The sequence below is a fragment of the Peromyscus leucopus genome, chromosome 11 (assembly GCF_004664715.2).
Source record: "Peromyscus leucopus breed LL Stock chromosome 11, UCI_PerLeu_2.1, whole genome shotgun sequence".
Classification (NCBI taxonomy): Eukaryota; Metazoa; Chordata; class Mammalia; order Rodentia; family Cricetidae; genus Peromyscus; species Peromyscus leucopus.
Genome location: NC_051072.1, coordinates 637,409 through 663,720, shown reverse-complemented (window position 1 = coordinate 663,720; position 26,312 = coordinate 637,409). Strand labels below are relative to the sequence as shown.

Here is a 26,312-nt window from a genome sequence, read left to right as displayed (position 1 = left end):
ACCCAGTGCGACAGCTGAATAGGACTAGAGGAAGAGCTGAACCAGGTTCACTGTGAGGGTGGGTTTTCGTTAAGTGTGACCCCAGTTCGCTTTAGATCCTGAGTTAGAGTTGAAGTAATAAAAAGGAGATCTTGCTAGTGCCCAAATGCGTGTTTGTCAGCATTGGGGTTCCGATCAGCTTGACATTATGAGTGTTTCGCTGCTAAAAGCAGGGTTCCTAGGCAAGATAAAAAACTCTATGGCCTTCGGTTTCATGCCGAGTGCAAGCATTTGTGTCCGAGTCAGCAGGGTGAGGAGAACTCACATACTGTGGTTTTCATGTGTTAACGTAAACCAGACCTGTGATAGGAAAGAAACTTTCAGTCTGACTCTATGTGGCCATCCTGACATCTCTGCAGTTTGTGGAGAGACAGGCAGACCTCTGGTCTCCTCTATTTCAAAGACAAATTCAAAGGACAGTTATGCTACTGCTTCTGTAACAGGAACCTTGAACTATTTTTAGGACTTGATAATACTTTGCTTTTGTTCATTCTCATTGTATCTGTGACATGTGCTTAATTTCTATGGTCTGATTCCATGGTGTAATTGAAAACGTGTTTCCACTTTCTTATGTGCTGGAGCCCCCAGAATCCCAGGAGTCAATTTCTGTGCAAGAAGCAAGGACAACTTTATTTAAGTAGCAAGGCTTGGGCTCCTGTCTCATGTCCAGACAGATTGATGACGGAGAGCCGGTGAGCTCAGGTGAGGGCATGGGTTTTTTAAAGGAGTAAAGGATGGGGGTGGGGAATTCCGGATTCAGATGAGGGTTGATACCATGATTGGCACAGGAGTGGTACAGAGTCTGTTGTTAACATGATTGGTATGGGCGTTGCTGGCAAGGAATTGGGAATCTTATATACTTAGCAAACTATCCTTGTTGTTCTAGAGTTTTTAGTACTTGTCTCAATTTTGATTGGTCTCCTGCAGGGTACAGTCTGTTGCTTTTCCTGGTTATAGTAAGGGTGAGCCTTGTCCTTGTATCATTAGTCTACAGCCTGTCGTGGCTGCACTGATGTTAAGTTAGCCTCTTCATTCACTAACATGCTTTCGTTATTGGTATTAAATTTGGTGATTACATACTTGTTTTCATTTACTCTGTGAGGAAAAATTTCTCTTTAACTGCCTAGAATATATTCCTCCCTATATGTAGTGATTGTTCATTCTTTTGGATATTAATCTGTGTTTGTCACTTTTATGACCTGATGCTGATTTCTTCTGGTTTCACTGATTCCTTCGGGTTGCTCTTTTCATATCTAATCTGAGACTTCATTCTGCGGTTCTTGACTGATGTGGCTGCTGTGGTTACATTCCTGGATCTTTTTCTGCAGCTGCAGCTGAGATGCTTCCCTGTCCTAACTCCAGAGGTTCCACTGTGTGCAGATGCTTCTTACAGTAGCCAGAACAAAACCACTTCCTCCCTGTCCTTCACACGGGCACTGCCATGTCCAACCAGTAAAGCAAAGTGCTAATGTTGGCTCCTGCTCTTCACAGGTCTAGTCCAGGTCCCCTTGTTGAGCAGTCCTGTCTCTTTCCTCCCAGGCGTCTTTCATTGTATTCTAATGTCAGTGTGAGGGAGGGAGTTCCTTGTGTTTACAGCTCATGCATGAACCCTGCTGTGTTAGACTTGTCATATCTGGAAAACTCTGGAGGGGAGGTGTGCTGGGTGAGGACATTCAGTTTCTCTTGATCCATCTATATGATTATATAGAATCCATGGAGAGACATTGCATAAGATTTAAAAGGGGTGAAACACATGCAAGGAATAAACCTGAGCAGCCCAGATTTTCATTACACTGTCAGCTCTGGTTATATTTGTGCCTGTCATAGTGTCACCCAGAGTCACTATCAAATGCAGCAACATATTTTAGTTGAAAGGTGTGTGTGGTTCAATGACCAACTCTTTCAAAATCTGCATTCCATTGTTCTCTTCTTAGCAGCATCTGTGTGAATTTAAGTCAGATCTATGAGAATGCATGTCCCAAATCCTTATTGGATATACTCCACATACTGTTCCCTTAAGAAGACTAGAAACAACATATGGACTATTAAAATCCAAAAATATATCCAGACATCTAATGTACAGAGTAAAGAATGTGATGTTTATTTTGTAAAATGATTATATAATTCATGTTTCCGTATCTAGTATGTACTTATGAGTGAGTACATATCATGTTTGTCCTTCTGGGTTTGGGTTCCCTGACTCAGGATGATATTTTTCTAGTTCTATCCATTTGCCTACAAATTTCATGCTGTCATTGTTTTTCTCTGCTGAGTAGTACTCCATTGTGTATATGTACTACATTTTCTTAATCCATTCTTCAATTGATGGGCATCTAGATTGTTTCCAGGTTCTGGCTATTACACATAATGCTGCTATGAACATAGTTGAGCATGTATCTTTGTGGTATGATTGAGCATTCCTTGGGAATATGCCCAAGAGTGGGATGGCTGGATCTTGAGATAAATCGATTCCCAATTTTCTTAGAAACTGTCATACTGATTTCTACAATGGTTGTACAAGCTTGCATTCCCACTAACAGTGGCGGAGGGTTCCCTTTGCTCCACATCCTCTCCAGCATTGACTGTCATTGGTGTTTTTGATCATAGCCATTCTGACAGGTGTAAGGTGGTATCTCAGAGTCGTTTTGATTTGCATTTCTCTGATGACTAAGGATGTTGAGCATTTCCTTAAATTTTTTTCAGCATTTGAGATTCTTCTTTTGAGAATTCTCTGTTTAGCTCTTTAGCCCATTTTTTAATTGGACTGTTCAGTATTTTGATGTCTAGTTTCTTGAGTTCTTTATATACTTTGGAGATCAATCCTCTGTTAGATGTGGGGTTGGTGAAGGTCTTTTCCCATTCTGTAGGCTGTCGTTTTGTCTTATTGACCATGTACTTTGCCCTACAAAAGCTGAATTTCAAGAGGTCCCACTTATTAATTGTTGCTCTCAGTATCTGTACTACTGGTATTGTATGTAGGAAGTGATATCCGGTGCCAATGTGTTCATGACAACTTCCTACTTTCTCTTCTATCAGGTTCAAAGTAACTGGATTATGTTGAGATTTGATCCACTTGGACTTAAGTTTTGTGCATAGTGACAGATATGGATATATTTCCAATCTTCTACATGTTGACATCCAGTTATTCAAGCTCCATGTGTTGAAGATGCTTTCTTTTTTCCATTGTGTAGTTTTGGCTTCTTTGTCAAAAATCAGGTGTTCATGCCTGTGTGGATTAATGTCAGGGTCTTCAATTAGATTCCATTGGTCCACATGTCACTTTTTATGCCAGTTCCAAGCTGTTTTTATTACTGTTGGTCTATAGTAGAGCTTGAATTCAGAAATCATGATGCCTTCAGAGATTGCTTTATTGTACAGGATTGTTTTGGCTATCCTGGGTGTTTTGTTTTTCCATATGAAGTTGAGTATTGTTCTTTCCAGGTCTGGGCGATTGCATTGAATCTGTCATTGCAAAAAGCAATTGCTTTTGGTAAGATTGCCATTTCTACTATGTTAATCCTGTGTCCATGAGCATGGGAGAACTTTCCCTTTTCTGACATCTTCTTCAATTTCTTTCTTTAGAGATTTAAAGTTCTTGTCATACAGGTCCTTCACTTGCATAGTTAGAGTCACCACAAGGTATTTTCATTATTTGTGGCTATTGTAAAGGTGATGTTTCTCTGATTTTTTTTCTCAGCCTGTATGTCATTTGTATATAGGAGGACTATTGGGTTGTTTGTTTGTTTTAGTTAATCTTGTATCATGTCACATTATTGAAGGTGTTTATTCAGCTGTAGGAGTTCCTTGGTGAAATTTTTGGGGTCACTAATGTATATTATCATGTCATCTGCAAATAGTGAAAGCTTGACTTCTTTCTTACCAATTTGTATCCCCCTTGATCTCCTTTTGTTGTCTTATTGCTGTAGCTAGAACTTCAAGTACTATATTGAATAAGTATGGGGAGAGCAGACAGCCTTGTCTTGTTCCTGGTTTTAGTGGAATCACTTTGAGTTTCTCTCCATTTAATTTGATGTTGTCTTTTGGCTTCCTGTAAATTGCCTTTATTGTGTTTAGGTATGTTCTCTGTATTCCTGATCTCTCCAAGACCTTTATCATGAAGAGGTGTTGGATTTTGTCAAAGGTCTTTTCAGCATCTAATGAAATGATCATGTAGTTTTTTTTCTTTCAGTTTGTTTATGTAGTGTATTACATTGACAGACTTTCATATGTTGAATCACCCTTGCATCCCTGGGATGAAGCCTACTTGATCATGGTGGATAATTGTTTTGATGTGTTCTTGGAGTCTGTTTGCCAGTATTTTATTGAGTATTTTTGCATCAATGTTCATGAGGAGATTGGTCTGTAGTTCTCTTTCTTTGTTGCACCTTTGTTTGGCTTGGGAATCAGGGTAATTGTAGCCTCATAGAAGGAGTTTGTAGTGTTCCTTCTGTTTCTATTGTGTGGAACAATTTAAAGAGTATTGGTATTCTCTTCTTTGAGATCTGGTAGAATTCTGCATTGAAACCATCTGGTCCTGGGCTTTTATTGGTGGGGAGACTTTTGGTCTTGGTTGGAAAATAGAAATGACTGTTTCTATTTTCTTAGGGGTTATTGGTCTATTTAAATCGTTTATCTATCTGGTCTTGATTTAGGTTAGGTATGTGGTACCTATCCAGAAAATTGTCTATTTCTTTTAGATTTTCCAATTTTGTGGCATACAGGTATTTGAAGTATGACCTGATGATTCTCTGGATTGCCTCATTGTCTGTTGTTATGTCTCCCTTTTATTTTCTGATTTTGTTAATTTGGAAGCTCTCGCTCTACCTTTTGGTAAGTCTGGATAGGGGCTTGTCTATCTTGTTGATTTTCTCAAAGAACCAACTCTTTGTTTCATTGGTTCTTTGTTTCTATTTTATTAATTTTAGCTCTCAATTTGATTATTTCTGGACATCTATTTCTCCTGGGTGACTTTGCTTCTTCTTGTTCTAGAGCTTACAGGTGTGCTGTTAAGTCACTAGTGTGAGATTTTTCCAACTTCTTTATGTGGGCATTTAGTGCTATGAATTTTCCTCTTAGCACTGCTTTCATAGTGTCCCATAAGTTTGGGTATATAGTACATGCACTTTCATTGAATTCTAGGAAATCTTAAATTTCTTTCTTTATTTCTTCCTTGACCCATTGGTGATTCAGTTGAGCATTATTCAGTTTCCATGAGATTGTAGGCTTCCTGTAATTTTTGTTGTTGTTGAAACCTAACTTTAAACCATAGAATACAGGAGGTTATTCCAATTTTTTTGTATCTGTTGAGATTTGCTTTTTGACTGCTTATGTGGTTGATTTTAGAGAAGGTTCCATGGGGTGCTGAGAAGAAGGTATATTCTTTTTTGTTAGGGTGGAATGTTCTGTAGATATCGATTAAGTCTATTTGAGTCATAACCTCACTTAAGTCCCTTATTTCTCTGTTAGGTTTCGATCCGGCATATCTGTCCAGTGGTGAGAATGGCGTGTTGAAGTCTCCCACCATTAATTTGTGGGGTTATATGTGTGATTTAAGCTTTAGTAATGTTTCTTTTACATATGTGTTTGGGGCATAAATGTTCAGAATTGAAACTTCATCTTGGTGGATCTTTTCTGTGATGAGTATGTAATGTCCTTCTAGGTCTCTTTTGATTGACTTTAGTTTGAAGTCCATTTTGTTGGATATTAAGGTATCTACACCAGCTTGCTTCTTAAGACCATTTGATTGGAAAGACTTTCCCCAGCCTTTTATTCTTAGGGTAGTGTCTATCTTTGAAGTTGATATGTGTTTCTTATATGCAGCAGAAAGATGGGTCCTGCTTTTGTATCCATTTGTTAGCCTGTGTCTTTTTATAGGTGAATTAAGTCCATTGATATTAAAGGTTATTAATGACCAGTGATTGTTAATTCCTGTTATTTTTGGTAGTAGTGTGTGTGTATTTCTCTTCTTTGGGATTTACTGTTGTGGGGTTATCTATTCTGTTTCATGGGTGTATCTGACTTCCTTAGGTTGGAATTTTCTTTCTAGTGCTTTCTGTAGGACTGGATTTGTGAATAGGTATTGTTTAAATCTGGTTTTGTCTTGGAATGTCTTGTTCACTCCGTCTATGGTGATTGAAAGTTTTTCTGAGTATATTAGTCTAGGCTGGCCTACATTGTCTCTTAGTATCTGCATTACATCTGCCCAGGTCCTTCTGGCATTCAGAATCTCCATTGAGAAGTCGGGTGTTATTCTGATGGGTTTGCCTTATAAGTCACTTGGCCTTTTTCCTTTGCTGCTCTTAATATTCTTCCTTTATTCTGTAGGTTTAGTTGTTTAATTAGTATGTGGCCAGGGGACTTTTTTGAGGGTCTAGTCTGTTTGGTGTTCTCTTCCATCTCTTGTATTCTGTTGGTTATGCTTACATCTGTGTTTCCTGTTTGTTTACTCAGATTTTCTATTTTCAGCATTCCCTCTGTTTGTGTCTTCTTCATTGTTTCTGTTTCCCTTTTCAGGTCTTGAACTGTTTCCCTCACCTGTTTCCTTGCTTTTACATGGTTTACTTTAAGGGATTTATTGCTTTCTTCCATTTTTTTATTTGTCTTTTCCTCTATTTCTTTAGATTTCTTCCCATTTTTTGTTTGACGTTTTCTCAATTTCTTTATTGATTTCCTCCACTTTTTTGTTCATCTTTCCCTCAGTTTCTTTCCTTTATTTGTTTTGTTCTGTTTTTTCTCCTTTATTTTTCCCCCAGAGAAGGTCTCTAAATTTTCCAGTCCAGGTTTGATTGGGTCCATTTGTCAGAAGCCTCTGAGCACTTAGCACATTCACAGAGAACAAGGCTGGCTTCAAAATCTTCTAAAAGATCCTTTTCATTCACATTACTGCATTGTGCAGTTTTACTTACTTGTCTGGACCAACAGTCTGAAATAATGACAGGGTGACTCCTTTTATTTTATGTTATTAATGGTTTTTCATTTATTTTACATACCAATCACAGTTTCCCCTCCCTCCTCTCCTCCTACCCCCCTCCCCCACACGCTCACATCTACCCCCCTCCTCATCCTCTCCTCCTGTCTCCATTCAGAAAGGGGCAGGCCTCCCATGTGCTTGAACAAAGTATGCCATATCAAGTTGAGGTAGGATTGAGCTCCTCCCTCTTCATAAAAGCTGGGCAAGGTTATCCAGCATGGGGAACAAGTTCAGGGAGATTTCTTAGTAATTTTGAAAGCTTTCCCTTTAGTGTAGACTTTTTCCCAACTAGCTCTTATAAATTAATTTAACCTGCCTTCATTAATCTATGATCTGCCCCATGCCTTTCTTTAAATGTCTCCACCATTCTGTATGCCTGTCTTGGTCCTCCAGTAGCTGGTGTCTCCCTGCAGCTGGATTCATCTCTTCTGCTCCATCCCATGAATCCTGCCTGTCCTCTCCTGCCTAGCTATTGGCCACTCAGCTCTATTAAACCAATCAGAAGGTGCCTTGGCAAAGACAGATCTTCACAGGGTACAAAAAGATTATCCTGCACAGTATTGCTTTATCGATTTAAAGTACAACTGATCAACGTGATTTTTTAAATGCTGTAATAAAATTAAAATCAGAACACATGGACCAGAAATGACCTGTAATACTAATATTTCTGTCAAAGTCTCGACCCCCGTTTGTAATAGAATATTTTAAGGTGATTTACTTTTGTTTATGTTGCATATGTTTAACTCTGTGAATCTGTGTTACTGTGCCTGTGTAAAACACCTGATGGTCTAATGAAGAACTGGCCAATAGCAAAGCAGGAGAACGGATAGGCAGGGCTGGCAGGCAGAGTGTATAAATAGAATTAGAAATCTGAAAGAGGGACTAGAGATCCAGCAGCCAGAGGAGGAGGACTCCAGGAGCCAGCCAGTCAGCTACACACACAGCAAGCCACAGCGTAAGAGTAAGACACAGAAATAAGAGAACGGGAAAGGCCCAGAGGTAAAAGGTAGAAGTAATAAGTTAAGGAAAGCTGACAAGAAACTAAGCCAAACCAAAGCCGAGCATTCATAAATAAGAAAAAGCCTCCCTGAATGAATTTATTTGGGAGCTAGTTGGTGGGCTCTCAAAAGAGCCAAAAAAATCTCCAGCAGCACACATTCACACATCAGGTGATGTGGATCAGGATGTGAATACCAGACTGACTCCCCACGGTTGTTTGAAACCAAAAAGTAGTCAAAAGGTTGTTAAGAAACAACATTGTTACGCATTGATATTAAGTCTTCATAGCTTACAAGAATAAGTTTCTGTTTCCTAAGCCTAATGTACCCTCCAAAACATGTTTCAACCTATGCTGAACTTGTGACCCAATGATGTTTGCTCACCATTTGCCTTACAAAAATAACCTGTGATATGATTGCACTTTTGTCTTATGAAACTGTTTTTCCAGATACCTTGATGATTCCCCTGCCATATGATGTATTAATGAATGAGCTTTTTTTTTTTTTTTAAATTTCATCACGTCTAAGGCCCAATTATCTCGACATCCGTTTTCTATTAACCTTAACTCTTCCCCTAGAATAGACCCCAAAAGGCAATGAGGGGATGCTCAGAAATACTTTGGGAAAGAAAGCCAACTGACCAGTTCCTGGTGCACCTGTGAAATGAAGCTTGCTTTAATCAGACATTCGTGCCATTGGTTTTTTCCCAGGCCTAACAGCTGTCCACTCAACTGGGTTTCTCAGTCGCATCTCTACTGCAGGCATCCAGAACTAATCCAGGAAGAGTAACTATCACACAGGCAGTCCTGGAATACCTTCGCACAGACTTCTGGTAAATGTAGTCCATGCGACTGTGACATCACAGGAAGCGGCCCAGGAGATCCTTTTCCGGCCTTCGGTCACCTCAGGAGGGTCTTTTCCAACGTTGGGCGAGAGTCCAGCTCTGGTCTACAATCCTGTTGCATCTCTGACATGGAGGTTGGTCCAGGGTGCAGCTCAGGCTGAGCCACTATACGGGGTGCGGGGGGTCCGACTCGAAGGGAGCGGACCTGGATGGGAGGTCGGAATAAGTTTTCTTGGAGGTGCTATGCTGAACTGGCTGAGTCACGTGAGGTTGCAGGTCAGGGCTGGGGAGAGAGTGATAGGGACTGGGCCTTGAGTGATGGTTTCCTTGGGACGCCACGTGCAGCCGGAGTTCATCTTGGCCTTCCGGGACAGGAGAGCTGCCTGGTAGCGCGGAGTAGATGATAGTGCAAAGTCCAGGGTTGCAAACTAATGACGGTCAGCTGACTGCCTGCTCCTGAGGTGGAGCTGGGAGCTCAGTGAGCAGCTTTGGTGGGGAAGCATGCTTCTCTAGCTGAGCCGTTCTCACGTGGACGCGGTCAGATTTCTCAGAATCTGTAGAGCAAACGGGGTCTGGTCCTTCCTGAACTCTGCAGCCGGCCTAGTGTAACGGTCTTGATTGTGTTCATCTTCTGCGCCAGTTCGAGAATTAAGGGAGGAAAAACCTGAGGCCCAACAGTTCACCGGTGGGAAATTGTGAAATACGGACAGATGCCAGAATCAGCTGCTATAGAAAAGCTTTGACTAGAGTGAGAGAACACACATTCTGCAGTCATATGGAGGGAAAGACCCAGTGCAAAGCTGAATGGGGACAAGGGGAAGCTGAACCCAGGTTCACTTTGAGGGTGGGTTTTCTTAAATTGTTGACAGTTCCTTTAATCCTGATGTAGAGTTGAGTAAATAACAAAGTCAAAATGTCTGCTAGTCCCCAAATGGTTTTGTCAACATGTCTTCATCTTGCCTTGACATTATTGAGTTTGTCTAGAAGCGGGGTTCCTAGGAACAAATGAAAAACTCTCTTGGCCTTGGGTTCCAGTACCAGGCATTTGTGTTGGGTAAGCAGGGTGAGGAAGAGCTCACATAACTGTGTGTGTTCACGTGATTTAAAGTAAACAGACCTGTGATAGGAAAGAAACTTTTTGATTTTTCGAGACAGGGTTTCTCTCTAGCTTTGTGCCTTTCTTGGGACTCACTTGGTAGCCCAGGCTGGCCTCGAACTCACAGAGATCTGCCTGCCTCTGCCTCCCGAGTGCTGGGATTAAAGGCGTGCGCCACCACCGCCCGGCATGGAAAGAAACTTCAGTCTACTCTATTGCACATCCCTGTCATCTCTGCGTTTGTAAATGGCAGGCAAGATCCTCTGGTCCTCTTTATTTCAAAAGAAATTCAAGGACAGCTTATGCTACCTGCTTCTGTAAAAGGAAGCACTTGAACATATTTTATGGACTTGATAAATACTTTCTTTTGTTCATTTCATTTATCTTACTTGTGCTTAATTTCTATGGTCTAGTCCATGTGTAATTGAAACGTGTTTTCACTCTTATGTGTCATGAGCCACCCAGAGATCCCCCAGGAGTCCAAGTTCATATGCAAAAGCAAAGAAACTTGATTGTAAGTACAGGCTTGGGCTCCCTGTCCATTCCAGCACAGCAGTTGGATCACGGAGAGCCTTGAGCTCAGTTGAGGCAGGGTTTCTAAGGAGTAAAGGATGGGGGGTTGGGGAATTCCAGATTCAGATGAGGGTGGAACTCATGATTGGGCAACAGTGAGGTAACAGAAGTTTTGTTAAACAGTGATTGGTATGTGCGGCGTGCTCCTCGGCCAGCGAGGAAGAATGACCACCATGCGAGGATCCTTCTCAGAACACACTTTATTGGAGCACCTCTTGATTAAGAGAGAGCGGGAGGTGAGGGGGCCCCGAGGACTAAACTGCAGCTGCTTATATAGGGAATCAGGCAAACATGCCGTACTGTGATTGGGTCCCGCCAGAATGCTAGCACGAGGAGCCACGGGATAGGCTGAGGACATAAGGCCAATTACCATACTCGTGCATCATAGCCAAATATGGAGTTGTTTACAGCTAGGCTACCAGGAAGCCAGCGCCATCTTTGAATAGCGGCTCCCTACAGGTATGGGCGTTGCTGCAAGGAAATTGGGAATCTATATACAAATTATGCAAACTATTCCTTGTGTTCTAGAGCTTTTAGTACTTGTCTCAATTTTGATTGGTCTCCTGCAGGGTACAGTCTGTTGCTTTTCCTGGTTATAGTAAGGGTGAGGCCTTGTCCTTGTATCATTAGTCTACAGCCTGTCGTGGCTGCACTGATGTTAAGTTAGGCCTCTTCATTCACTAACATGCTTTCGTTATTGGTATTAAATTTTGGTGATTACATACTTGTTTTCATTTACTCTGTGAGGAAAAATTTCTCTTTAACTGCCTAGAATATTCCTCCCTATATGTAGTGATTGTTCATTCTTTTTGGATATTAATCTGTATTTGTCACTTTTATGACCTGATGCTGATTTCTTCTGGTTTCACTGATTTCTTCCAGGTTGCTCCTTTCATATCCAATCTGAGACTCCATTATTTCTTCATTTCCATTCTGTAGTTCTTGACTGAAGTGGCTGCTCTGGTTACATTCCTGGGTCTTTTTCTGCAGCTGCAGCTGGGATGCCTTCCCCTGTCCTTACTCCAGAGGTTCCACTGTGTGCAGATGCTTCTTACAGTGAGCCAGAACAAAACAACTTCCTCCCTGTCCTTCACATGGGCACTGCCATATCCAACCAGTAAAGCAAAGTGCTCATGTTGGTCCCTGCTCTTCACAGGTCCAGTCCAGGTCCCCTTGTTGAGCAGTCTGTCTCTTTCCTCCCAGGCTTCTTTCATTGTATTCTAATGTCAGTGTGAGGGAGGGAGTTCCTTGTGTTTACAGCTCATGCATGAACCCTGCTGTGTTAGACATGTCATATCTGGAAAACTCTGGAGGGGAGGTGTGCTGGGTGAGGACATTCAGTTTCTCTTGATCCATCTATATGATTATATAGAGTCCATGGAGAGACATTGCATAAGATTTAAACAGGGGTCAAACACATGCAAGGAATAAACCTGAGCAGCCCAGATTTTCATTACACTGTCAGCTCTGGTTATATTTGTGCCTGTCCTAGTGTCCCCCAGAGTCACTATCAAATGCAGCAACATATTTTGAGTTGAAAGGTGTGTGTGGTTCAATGACCAACTCTTTCAAAATCTGCATTCCATTGTTCTCTTCTTAGCAGCATCTGTGTGAATTTAAGTCAGATCTATGAGAATGCATGTCCCAAATCCTTATTGGATATACTCCACAAACTGTTCCCTTAATAAGACTAGAAACAACATATGGACTATTAAAATCCAAAAATATATCCAGACATCTAATGTACAGAGTAAAGAATGTGATGTTTATTTTGTAAAATGATTATATAATTCATGTTTCCGTATCTAGTATGTACTTATGAGTGAGTACATATCATGTTTGTCCTTCTGGGTTTGGGTTCCCTGACTCAGGATGATATTTTTCTAGTTGTATCCATTTGCCTACAAATTTCATGCTGTCATTGTTTTTCTCTGCTGAGTAGTACTCCATTGTGTATATGTACGACATTTTCTTAATCCATTCATCAGTTGATGGGCTTCTAGGTTGTTTCCAGGTTCTGGCTATTACAAATAATGCTGCTATGAACATAGTTGAGCATATATCTTTGTGGTATGATTGAGCATTCCTTGGGTAATATGCCCAAGAGTCGTATGACTGGGTCTTGAGGTACATCGATTCCCAATTTTCTGAGAAACTGCCATACTGATTTCTACAATGGTTTTACAAGTTGCACTCCCACCAACAGTGGAGGAGTGTTCCCTTTGCTCTGCATCCTCTCCAACATTGACTGTCATTAGTGTTTTTGATCATAGCCATTCTGACAGGTGTAAGGTGGTATCTCAGTTGTTTTGAATTGCATTTCTCTGATTACTAAGGATACTGAGAATTTCCTTAAATGTCTTTCAGCCATTTGAGATTCTTTTGAGAATTCTCTGTTTAGCTCTTTAGCCCATTTTTTAATTGGACTGTTCAGTATTTTGATGTCTAGTTTCTTGAGTTCTTTATATACTTTGGAGATCAGTTCTCTGTCAGAAGTGGGGTTGGTGAAGATCTTTTCCCATTCTGTAGGCTGTCTTTGTCTTACTGACCTTGTCTTTTGCCATACAAAAGCTTCTCAGTTGCAGGAGGTCCCATTTATTAATTGTTGTGCTCAGGGTCTGTGCTGCTTATGTTATATTTAGGAAGTGATCTCTGGTGCCAATGCATTCAAGAGTACTTCCTACTTTCTCTTCTATCAAGTTCAGTGTCACTGGATCTATGTTGAGGTCTTTGATCCACTTGGATTGAGTTTTGTGCATGGTGACAGATATGGATCTATTTGTAATCTTTTACATGTTGACATCCGGGACTGGAGAGATGGCTCAGAGGTTAAGAGCACTGGCTGTTCTTCCAGAGGTCCTGAGTTCAATTCCCAGCAACCACATGGTGGCTCATAATCATCTGTAATGAGATCTGGTGCCCTCTTCTATATTCTAAATAAATAAATAAATAAATAAATAAATAAATAAATAAATAAATAAATGCATGTTGACATCCAGTTATGCCAGTACCATTTGTTGAAGATGTATTCTTTCTTCCATTGTATAGTTTTGGCTTCTTTGTCAAAAATCAGGTGTTCATATGTGTTTGGATTAATGTCAGGGTCTTCAATTTGATTCGATTGGTTTGTATGTTGGTTTTTATGCCAGTACCAAGCTGTTTTTATTAGTATAGCTCTATAGTAGAACTTGAGGTCAGGGATTGGGATGCCTCCAGAGGTTACTTTATTATACAAGATTCTTTTAGCTATCCTGTCTTTTTTGTTTTTCCATATGAAGTTGAGTATTGTTCTTTCCAAGTCTGTGAAGAATTGTGTTGGGATTTTGATGGCGATTGCATTCAACTTGTAGATTGCTTTTGGTAAGATTGCCATTTTTGAGATAAAGAGCAAAGAACAATCAGACTGCAACCCACAGTACCAGGGAGGCTACAAAGCAGGGCGGACCCCAGGATGACTGGTTTATAATAAGTTTTGGTTTTACTCAATCACTGGGCAAGCTTCAGTGAAACATTTCACTATTAGGATAAGAATTTGTAATGTATCAAGCTGATAATAAAGAAAAATAAAATAAAATGAATTATTTTTTGTTTTGTTATTTTATGTTTCCAACATAGATACTATATTTGATCTTCTCTGTATAATATTAGAGGACCAGCCTTGATATTATACATCCCGTGGGGCTCAGGAGAGAGAACTACCCTCGGCGAGGACTATTTTTGGAAAATAGAATCTGAGCACACCGAGCTCTATAGTCCACTTGCTTTAATTCTTCTGGCATAACATCCTTTATACACAGCTTCAGTTTTGTTCTCGTGCCTAGCTCCTTTCTTGCATGATTTCTTTCTATATTTATCTATTGCTCCCTCTAAGTTCTATCTTAATTCTCTCGTCTTGATTCTGCCTCATCTAGGTCCTTTTCATCTTGTTCTTACCCAGCTAGCACTTCCCCATCTGGTTCTTCCTCATCCTCCATCTCATTCCTCTACTACTCTCTTCTAGCCCTTCAATCTAGTTCTTCCCATCTCAGTTTGTTCCTCTCAAATTTTTACCCATCTAGTTCTTCCATTCTCTTTTCTCTTTTCTGTCTTCCAGTGCCCTGGACGTCCTGGTATATATACACTTACAAGCAGTATCCCCTTGGCAGTGCAAAGCCAGGCTTCCAGGGTCAAATAGAGGGGTGATAAGAATCATGTAGAGGGGCAATAACCATTTATTATCATTGCAATCCCAAAGGGAAGTGAACAATGGGGAATGAATTACCTAAAGGCTAAATTCGGGTAATATCTAAGAAGAGGGCTCTTATGTGCTCAACTATAAACTCAAACGTGATTGGTAGAAAATGTTAAGAATCTGTAAGTTGCTAGGTCAAAGGGAGAAAATAAAACTGCCTTCTTTTTTCCTGTGGCTCCTATCTGTCCAAGCTATCTGCCATTTTTCTGCAGGGTGGGGGAAAGTGTGCTCAGTCGCTAGGCAACCTGTGCACAGCTAGATGCCTCTGGTGATAGTTAAAGAGAGATCTCGAACTAGAGGTAAGTTTTGGGAAAGGAGGAAGTTAAGCTTAATTGGCATGGCACATCCACCAGGCCTTCTCAAACTGGTAGCCTGGATGCTTAAGTCTGTTCTTAGAGAGTATAGAGATATCTCTGATAAGGTATTTTCCTCCATCTGGGGATGGACCTGGCCGGATGCTGCCAATGATGATAATTACAGGGAGGCTTGAACAAGGGTTCTGACTGAGCATAGCTGTCATCACAGAAAATTATCTAAATATTCCTAAAAGTGGTTAGGTAAGGAGTTAAAAGTCTATAAAGTTAGTAAGGCTGTAAGAAAGGAGGGTCAGAGCTAAATTGTGTAGAGCTGTTACTTAATGTCCACCTGACCTAGGTGAGGTCTCCTTGTGGAATTTGCCTCAAATCGGGAGACTTTCATGTGGACTGTTATTACTGCTAGTCCTTGAAAGTGGCTAAGGGAGAATCTGATTCCAGAGAAAGCCTTTCTGAGGCTGTTCTCCAAATACCTGGAATGTGTATGTCCAGAGAGTGATCAGTCCACACTGTTAGCCCTTCTTAGGGAAAAGTCAATTAGGAAAACTATGAAAGTACACATAATTTTCATAACAGAAGACTGCTGATATATGACAAGCCAAATAACACCAAAAGCTCCTTGAATTTGGCTTCCTCTGGAGGAAATCCTTGATCCCTCCAGGTAGTGACTTTGCCGTAACCAGCTGAGTTCTTATGATACATTCCTGCGGCCTGCAGCAATCTCCCTTATTTTTTTTTTCATGATAATTCACTTTCTGAGTCTTAAAATGACAAAACTTGCTGGCTTTAAGCAAAAAGTAGTGGCTGTTTCATGGCACAGTTGTGTGAGTGAAGCCCTGGGACAAAGATCCTGTAGTTGCTACTTCATGATGTGTGTGCTGTGTATTTAAAGCACTATGTTATGTAATCAGTAGATCGGCGATTTCCAATGGAGGGTCACTATATTTTAGATCCTAACCAGGAATACAGTTCTCTCTTTGCATATCATTTTACCTCCCACCAATCTCCTGGTCTTCTTCATTTTGTTGATTCTCTAAACCCTATCTCCGCGGGACACTGACAGGAGATGCAAGAGTTCTTATGACATCTACTTTGTCCATTTTGTTCTAGGCTCACTTCTAGGACCAGCCACTGTTCAAGTGGAGTACTATATCCAACTTCCAATTATATACAGAAAGAATGTGCAACAATATTTAATGAGTGCCATTGTGCCCCTCAGGCCAGACATTATTTGCATTTTTTCCCCCTCCACTAAAAGTGAGATTTGCCCGTTTCAAATGCCCCTGAAATGTTTGCCATTAATAGTATTGGGTAAAATTCCTCCTAAATACAGTCATCTTTCCAGGCACACTGCCACCACATCACAGAGGTGCTGTCCCAGGACAGCAGACACTTCTGCATATAGAATGGTGCTGCGCTGTGCTGGGCAGTATGGGGAGTGATCTTTACATTTAATTTTGCTTTGAGGACCTGCTTAAGTTCTTTCAGAGGTTAATGTTTCCATCTTTATATTCTCTGGGCTCTTGCCCTACTGCACCCTGGTAATTTTTCCCTCTTCTTGGTGATGTGTATAGTTCTACAGTCTCACCTTTCCTAACGCTGTGACCCTTTAACACAGTTTGTCAAACTGTGGTGACCCTCAACCTTAAAATTATTTTTCTTGCTACTTCATAACTAATTTTGCGAAGGTTATTTATTGTAATGTATAAACACTTTTGGAGATGAAGTTTTGCCAAAGGTTTCATGACCCACATGTTGAGAACCAGTGCCCTAGTACAAAAAGAATGGGATCTCTTCTAAAGGTGGTAACATTCTATACTAGCTGAGAAGAAGCTTCCAATAGAGTTCAATTCCTTTTCCTTGAGAAATTACTGGGTGTTCTATTCACCATATTGTTACATTCTGCCTGTTTCTTGAAGATCTGCAGGCCTCCTCGTTGCTATTCAGCGCTGCACTTTATTTAAAGACATTTCTCTAAGTAGTCGTTCTTCATGGAGGATACATTTCAGTTGTCCCAAAAGTCTTGTGATGATACGCTACTCCCCTTTTGCTGTGATCAAAAACTTCATGCCTTCCCCACACAAGAGTCAGGGGACTGGAACTGGAGCTGACCTGAAGGTCTCCTGTCTAAGGATGAGTTTTCTTAGTGCTGGAAGGTGCTTTCCAAGCTCCAAGGGAGAGAAGCAACAAATAGTCCTGCTTAGCTGTTATGACCGTGAACCACAACAATGACCAGTATGGCATGATATCCCTAAAGGTGCCACAGTGCCTCTCACACTTTGCATTAGCAGCAGCTGTCAAAGGGACTTAGAGGGGACAGGAGATCTACAGAATGCTTGGAGCTGCCTCGATGACTTGTTAGGTCTTAAATCATGGAGGAGAACATACTAATGCCACTAAACCCTCATAATCCCTAACTGTACTCGAAGTACTTCTCCTTAGACCCACACTGGAGTGTCCCTGTCACTGCTCCTCAAAGGTGCTTCTCGCTGCAGCACAGAGAACATTCCAGAAAACTAAAAGTTACAAAGTGCACAGAACTACTGTCTGAGGTGCTGTGACCCAAAACCTGCACCACAATTCCTGCACATGGGGCTCAGAGAATATCTCTGCAGAGGGGGCATATTGATTATGAGAGCCAGAGGTTCAGGAAGTCTGCTGTGAGGTTGTGCCTTCTAGAAAGTGAAGGGAAGCTGCATCCATGATGCCCCAACAACATGGCTGCCTGATCAAGCCCTGAACAATGCCAATGGCAGAAGATCCCCTGCAGGGGACAGTCTGCTGGGTAAGCATCAAAATGTAGGCACCTGAGAACTGCAAAGAGAGGGAGAATTAGTCTTCCCCTGGATGAGAGCACTCACTGTTCATCCACTAACAAGTGGTCAGTCCTTAAACATACACATAGTCAACAGTGAACAGAATCAGCCATTCATATTTATACAGTTATGCATATATATAATATATATACACACATAGATATGTGTGTGTGTGTATGTATGTATGTATGTATGTATATAAGAATAATAATCAGGGAAGAATACACCATGTATTCAAATTGGAATCATGGGGGACATGAGAGAAGTTGCAATGAGGAGACAGAGGGGAAAATGACATACTTTTAATTTAATAATTTTTCAGAGAAAAAGTACATTCTTGCTAATTGTGACAATATTGGTGAAACTGAAAGTTATTTCAGGCAGATAAAGGTAAATAACACATGATCTCATCAGAATGTTAAATATAATGAATTGTAACTCATGTAAGATTGAGATTGTTAAGTCCTGATGCATAGGAGTTGGAGATGTAAGTTTTTTCCATTGACCAGTGACGTCAGGAAGACAACACTTGGGGACTTCCTTGTTGTGGAGTATTAGTTTTGCTATGTAAAGATGTGTTGCATTTGTTTACCTTGTCTGCCTAAGGCACCTGATTAGTCTAATAAAAAGCTAAATGGTTAAAAGCTAGGCAGGGAATACAGGTGAGACTTCCAGGCAGAGACAGTAAATAAGAGGAGGAATCTGGGAGACAGAGACAAAGAGATGTCAAGGGCCAGCCAGCCAGACATGGAGGAAGCAGGAAAGCAGGACATACAGAATGAAAGAAAAGTAAAAGCCCTGAGGCAGAATATAAATGGATAGAAATAGGGTAAATTAAGTTATGAGATAGTGGGACAATAATATGCTGAAGGCCAGCTTTCATAATTAATAAGAAGTCTCAGTGTCAGTATTTGGGAGCTGGTTTGTGTCCCATAGAAAAATGTCAGCTACACTTCCTGAACAGTGAATGCTCTGGGACACTGTACTGTGATAGGAGGGAGAAGCCCCCAGTACTGTTGTCCTGAATGCTGGATGTGTGTAAACTTTATGTAGGGTACATTTCAGAAGCCTGGAAGAATAATGTTTAAGGAGCTGACCATACTGTTGGATGTTTTTGCTCCTTTCAGTCTTTTGTTTCTTTAGCTCTTTTGGGGGGCCTGCCAAAGGTCCCAAATAAATCACACACAGGCTTAGTGTTACTTAGGATTTCTTAGCCTAACCTTAGCTTCACTTTCCTAGCCAGCTTTCCTTAACTTACATTATCCCATCTACCTTTTGCCTCTGGGCTTTCACCTTTCTCTTGCTTCTGTGTGTCTCACGTTCACTCTTCCTCCATGACTGGCTGTGGGGCTGGCCTCAGTATTCCTCCTCTCTTTGTTCTCTTGGTCTTTCTCCTTTTTCTGCTTCTGTTTGTTCTCTCTGCCTCTCAGCCCCACATATCTATCCTCTTCCTGCCTTGCCGTTGGCCATATTCAGCTCTTTATTAGACCATCAGATGTTTTTAGACAGGCCAGGGAACTCAGCTTTACAGGGTTAAACAAATGAAACATAAAAAGAATACAATATATCCTTGCATCATTAAACAAATGTTCCACAGCATAAATGTAACCATCTTAAAATAATATTCCACAACACCATACCATAACTAAGAAAGAGTATCCAAAGCTTAACCAGGAAATTATTACAAAATACCTCATGTACATAAATTACTGATATTTCATGTACTGGTAAAAAGGAAAAATACCCTGTGACTCTTCTCATAAGTCATTCTGGGAACTTTACTCAATAAAATATGAAAAAAGAAAATTTTTTAAAGAAGTAAATAGCATCAACAGTTTGTATTTCTCACTACTGCACAGAGATGCACAGGTGTCATATCTGCAAAACATGCCCTAAGAATATCACAAACATATCAGTTAATACCTGTCAGAGAAAAGACAGCAAGGGAAAATGGCCAAAAGATCAAGTGATGTGTATCTTCTATGTTAAATCTCAGCAGTGTTGTTAGTCCTGTACTTGCCTGTTTTCTCACATGATCAGATATGTAAATGACATTCAGTCTGTGAGTTCTGCCCCTGCCTGCTCCTTCTCATGTCCTTGTCACCATCATTTGCACCATCAGTGAATCTGTAGAAATCCTGAAACCAAGATGACGGCCCGAGCTGCTGCATCAGACTCTGTATTTTCATTTCACTTCACATTCATGATTGTGCTTATCAACTGTTGAGAAACTCCTTCTCCCCACCATTACTTTCTCCTGTAAGAAATGTGTGTGTGTGTGTGTGTGTGTGTGTGTGTGTGTGTGTGTATACATATGTGTGTGTATACATATACATATACATATAACATATGGCACTAATTGCATGTTCTGTGGATGTGTTTATTTTACATTTTATCTGTCTTAATTGGATCGTGTCCAACTGGGCTTATAGGATTTTTTTACCTTGTCTTTCCATTAAGATGGGTCAAATGTGAAATCATCATGACCACCTCAGACATGTCTGAGGAATATTACCCACCTATGTAAGAAACATTTGTAGCTTCTTTCATTCTGGGCAAAATGTAGATTTGTATCCACAGACACATGATGCCTGTGTTAGGGTTTCTATTGCTGTGATGAAGACCATGATAAAAGACATCTTGGAGAAGAAAGGGTTTATTTTAGACTACAACTTCAGGTATACTGTCCACACCCTGAGGGAAGTCAAGGCCAGGAACCTGAGGCAAGAACTGGAGCAAAGGCCACAGAAGAACACTGCTTCCTGACTTGTCCTGCCTGCTTTCCTATACCACATAGAAAAGCATCCCCAGGGTGGGCACCACCCATAACGGGCTGTGCTATGTCATATCAATCAGTAATTAAGAAAATGCCCATTAGGCTTGGCTACAGGACAGTCTTAGGGAGCATTTTCTCTTTTATGTTTCTCTCATCTCAAATGACCCTAACTAGTGTCAAATTGACAGAAATGTCACCAACCATGCATCATGGTATTATTATATTATCATTAAGTGGTTTTAATTAAAAACTAAAAGTGTGATGTCATTCAATTGATATCTTTGTTTACAGGAAATACTGTCCTTCTGGATGTACAGTGGCCATTGATTTCTCATAGCAGAAGGAGAGGGAATACCTGGAGCCCTTAGCTTCTCAGCTGTGTACCCCTGGAATTGATGTATAGAGGGGATGTGATGTTTTGGAAGAATTCACCACATCCTTGTGTTCCTTAGCGAGGAGCCCTCTCAGGTCCATTATGTGAAATTCTAGCTATGTTCACCATCGCAACATGTTAGCTTCACACTCACTTATTTGCTACGAGGGTATCTCATGGCCGGGGAGCACATCCCAAGGAGCCATTTCAACATCCATTTTCAATAATCTTTTGTTCTTTCAGAGGAAAAAATTATGAGAGGCTCTGCCCCTCGTGATGGCATTAAGATATGCATTTCCTTGTTTGGGCAGAGTAAAATGTTGCTGGGGCTTGTAATCTGGGCCCGGCCGCCCTTAGAATTAAGCGCCACAAAGAAGGATGGATATCTGTGCGTGAGGCCAAAGACGCGTACTTTTTCTAAGCAGCAAAGGATGACTGCTCTTCCTTAGAGCGGACCGTTCAATCTACCAGCATCCCCACATAGCTGGCAGCTCACAAACTGTCTGTACTTTCAAGAGAGAAGATCTGTGCACACTCTCTCACATCAGGACTGACATAATACAGTGAAAAAAACAACTCCATTTACATTCTCTCCTGCATAGAAATACCCAATAATAAAATTACTTAAAAGAAATCATTTCACCTGTTTTTTTCTTCTTTTTGTGTTTATCCTTTCCTGTGTTGGATCAGCGTATTTTCCTCACTCTAGTGGGCGTCCCAGACCTGTTTAGGAAATTCACCAATATGGCAAATTGAAACATTGGTAACTATACTGTCTCATACGAGTAGAATGAAAGTGTTTCATATAATCTCTCAGTTGTTTTGTCTTGTGTTATAATCTCTCTTTGTTTTTGTCTCGCCCGTTAAGGTTCTGTTTTTTGTTTTTTGGATTTCGAGGACAGCTGGGTCTTTTACATATACAGTGTGTCGCTTTTGCTCAAGCCGCATCTCCTAGGACTCACTGGATATATCATAATTGTGCCCCAGGCTTACCCCACTCGAACTACTCACTCAGAGAATACACGACCGCTGAGAGCTCTGCCTCTGTAGAGCGCTCCCGAAGAGCAACGTGCCGCTGGGGACAAAATCAAAGCTGCCTACTTAGAGAACCGCGCGTGCCGTCATCCATATCCCGCCCCTTGATTACTTTAGGCATGTTGGGCGCCCAAATAAAATTTCAGCTTGACTAAGTTTTTTTCCTGTGTGATAACTATTGAAACCTCTGCTCAGAATGCTGGACATGGTTGTAAATTCCTTCCAGCAGTGTTCTAATGCACTCAGGGCTGATACGTAGCTTATCCTGTCAGAACACATTTAAAGGAACTGATTGCTCTGCAACCATTCTGTAGATCCTAATAGTTTCATCATCTCGTTTCTTTATAAGCCAAATGTACTGGTGCGACAAAGGCGTTTCATGCCATATTCCAAGTAAACACAATAATCTTGGTTCCTTTTATTCTACACAACAGGTCTCTGAAGGTCTAGATGTGCCAAACCTGGTGACACTTTTTGCGTGAGCAAACAATAGACAAAGACTCTTCCAGATCCGTCGAATAGACTGGCACGATCAGACGGAGCAGGCCAGACGATGCAAGGCCAACCAATGAGACGGCTCGCCTTGACTCAAGGTATAGACCAATGAATGAGGGTCCTTATAACAGGGCCTAGGGTTGAGGTCCAAGCAATATCCCCCAGATATAAATGGCCAAATGTCGTGCGAATATTCACCATTCAACCCCTGTGGCGACCCACTCTCAGAGTGGGACACCCAATTTTATGTAAGGACGTCATTCATTGTTAAACTGAATACGCATTGTCCTTCACTGTCTGGTTGGTTGTCGTAAGCTCATCTCTCAGAATGTGCTGTCGTGATATGATGAATGGATTTAAGATTCGCAATTTGAAGCTGTCACTGTATTTCCCCGTGTTGAAGAATTAATTCACTAGCCGCTGCTGCCCGTCATTAGCTCGAGTGGCGCTGTGTATCACAAGAGCTGTCTGCTCCTCTTTTGCATCTCATCCACTTGTAGGAGTAAGAGCTCTCAGGAAGAGAACTTCAGCTGATCGGTCAGACCTGAGAGTCATTTATTTATGCAGGAGGGTTGTGGAGCAGACTCATGCCAGAAAGAATCTCTACCTCTCTACACCAAAGTGATGCCAGTTGATTGGGTGTTTTTATAAGCCTACTGCACAGTTCTGTCACAGAATGGCACGGGCGTTAGTGGTGGCGTGAAGTGCCACCCAGGGATCTGGCTCAAACGAGCAGTTTTCCCAGTTTCTGTGATCAGAAACAGCGTTAGGCCCAAGCGGGAAGCAGCTGGATAAAACTCAGACAATCCTCGAGCGTCCCTATTCTTGGACAGTCTCTAATTTCGACCCAGACACTCCGGGCCTTTTATCGGTGTTAGCGAAGAGCTGTGAATAGCATTAATTATATTGTGATATACCGCAGGATTTGACTTGGGGCAATTGAATGGGGTACACTTGAACTTAACACCATATGGCCTCTGTCTTTGGTTTTTTTTCAAACCAGTCTAGATCTTTACCATTAGTTGATAGGTCGAGCAGGGCTTTCTCCACCAACCTCCCATGGGCTCGACCCTGGCACAACCCCCCCTAGGAAGAGTAAGACAGCATGAGACTGTCCCGGCCAGACCGCGTGGTGTCAACAGTGCATGGTTTCGATCACCACCTGTGGGGATGGAGAATGGAAGAAGGCTCGTGCTACGGAAAGGGGCCCTGGGAGACACGAGAGGAAGACAGCTTTAAACCCATGGAAGAACAGGCTGGTGTCTACATCAAGTCTCTGCTTTAGTATGCATATTTTATTCTCGTCTGGGAGAGCCTCCAAGGGACCGTTAGAGAGCTATAAGCTATTTTGTGAAGAGGAGCAGGCCAGGAAGGTGAAGGGGTAAATGCGCTCGGTATCAACACTCGCATCGTGCGCACGGTGTGATCAGCGCTGCTATACATTAAACAGGACTGTTTTGAGATGGAGGTGTTCTAGCTGATGTGTATAATCGCCTAGAGGTGTTTAAGCTGCAAGATACATCAGAGCATTAGGGAGAAATTATTCTCTACTATTCAGCATATGGTAGGTGTAGGAGATTGGGGCCACATTACGGTGCTATAGGGCCCATATAGAGGAAAAACAGCAGTATAACTTGTGGCCTAATATGCTTCACACCATCAAGTTGCGTCCGGTCTCAGCTTGGATATGTAAGAAAAATCCTATAGTATCTCCTCTTTTGTGGTTCCATCTTGGATCCCTGTCTTTATGCTGACTCTAAATCGTCAATCTCTCTATCTACGCGTTCCTCTCTGTGAGCAAAAAACCAAATCCTGCCACGCAAGCGCCTTCTGGTGGGAGCCACTCGCGAGTCTTTTGTAAGCTCAAGTGTCCATGTCGCTTGGCCTCAGTCTCAATAGGCTGCCCACATTCAGGCAGTATGGCCAGGAGAAGAGTTCTTCGTGTACTGCAGCCCGCCTAGAAGTATCAACTTAGAAGATCCGTGACGTGACCAAGCCTTCACTGTTTCAGAGTCTCACTCCCATTATTTTGTGAGTAGGCTGTATTAAGGTATATATAATCCTATATTCAAGCTTTCTGCAGTAACAGGAGCTGTTCTTAAAATTGTAAATTGGGTAGGATGTATTAATTAAGGTATTCCACCAATATGTAGGTGCATTATATACACAATACTTGCTTTGTTCTGTTATTAAAAATCTAAACAAATGAAGGTCAGTGAACGTTTCTAGTTCTAGATACCTAGCAGAGGCAGCCTACTCTAAAAATATCACTCCCAGAAAGAAAGATTGTCATACTTAGAATGATTAATTAAATGTAAACTTTCCATGTGCTCTAGGCCTAACAGAGTGTCGTTTTAGCTTCTCCACTTTGGAAATTATTTAGATTGTAAGTCTACCATTCAATATCATTTTTTAATAATGATACTTCTCTAGCCCAGAGATTTAGGTATTTTAAAATATATATTCTTCTCATACCCCTAGTCTGCCATGTGTGGCCTATGAGAGATGACCTATCTCTTTTCAAAAAAATTTTCATATAATACCATAAGAGCTGGACACAAAATTTCAGGGAGGACGCCCTTCTTATTAATTAACGGACATGTTCATAATAGTGCTTTCCCTCCTGCAGCTCTGGCAGCTCGCTCTCATCTCATTTGCCCTCTTTCCAGCGATTCTCTCTGCCCGCTCTGTATAATGCCTGCCCTAGCGCATGTTGGCCAATGTGCGCTTTTTTTATAACTTTAGCATTATAAGATACGTATTCCATATCTGTGAGTTTTAGTCCCAAAAAAGATATGCCATCCCAATCTCTCAACATTTATGAGCCCACTGGCGTCAGCTCCCAACCGATGTTCATCTGGAATTTGCTACAAGTGCTCTCCCGGAGTACTCAAGGAGAAAGCCTTGATACACGGAGGTAACCTTCTGTGCTTGTCTGTTATCTGAGTAATGGCTTGAGATCCATGTGAAAAGCATTTCTCACTCAACCGAGTTAGTGCAAATTCGCGAACATTTGTTCTTCATTCCTATCAACATCACGTCAAGCCAGCATCATGACCTCTTCAGCCGTCAAATATTTGACTTATTTTTTAGCGATTCTCATACTCATAGATGCTTCCTTTAATTCAGATCTTCAAAAAAGAATGTCAATTGGAGATAAAATGATTGTAACTTGATGGCGCAATAGGTCTGACGGTAGGTTCTCTTCGATCCATATAAGATATAGGCACACTCAGAACCCTATAAATATTGCTATGGGATGAACATATCTTCATCAATGCTTGGCAGCAGACCTGTCACTCCCTACTCATTTCTAATCGAGTGCTGTGCTGATTATTAAAAAACTAGTTAGTTACTTGGCTGCGCCTGTTGCAGAGCCTCTCTGTCAGGTTCATTATCATCTACAATTTTTGACTAGGAATCCTTTACAGTCGAATCCTCATTTTTTTTATGTTTTGAATATGCAGAAGGGGCGCAAGATAAGGTATAGAATAGTCTATGACAACTCTCCAGCTCCCTTGGAGTATCACTTTGAGTACCTTAGTCGCTCTCGCGACGATATGTGCGAAAAATTCTCTCTTAAGTGTAACCACATCGCATTCCTTCCACCTACATGCAGATGATCCAGGAAAATGGTAATGTAGATATGTTGTGGCCATCCTTAGTGTGTAGTTCTGTTAATGGTAGGTAGTTTGATGTTTAAAGTACTGGGTGATATTTGTAGTTTCGCTACTAGCAACCAACATTAACCC

The 26,312-nt window shown here is 41.3% G+C and overlaps 1 protein-coding gene across 1 annotated transcript in view; it reads left to right on the top strand.

Annotated features, from left to right (window-relative positions):
• The window catches only part of LOC114685533 (zinc finger protein 58-like), a 57,188-nt gene that overhangs the window by 6,660 nt on the left and 24,216 nt on the right, over nt 1–26,312 (top strand). Inside the window, exon 2 of the mRNA XM_037209361.1 lies at nt 8,718–8,985. Coding sequence (XP_037065256.1) covers nt 8,980–8,985 — 6 coding nt within the window. The 5' untranslated portion in view covers nt 8,718–8,979. The remainder of the gene's footprint in view (nt 1–8,717; nt 8,986–26,312) is intronic.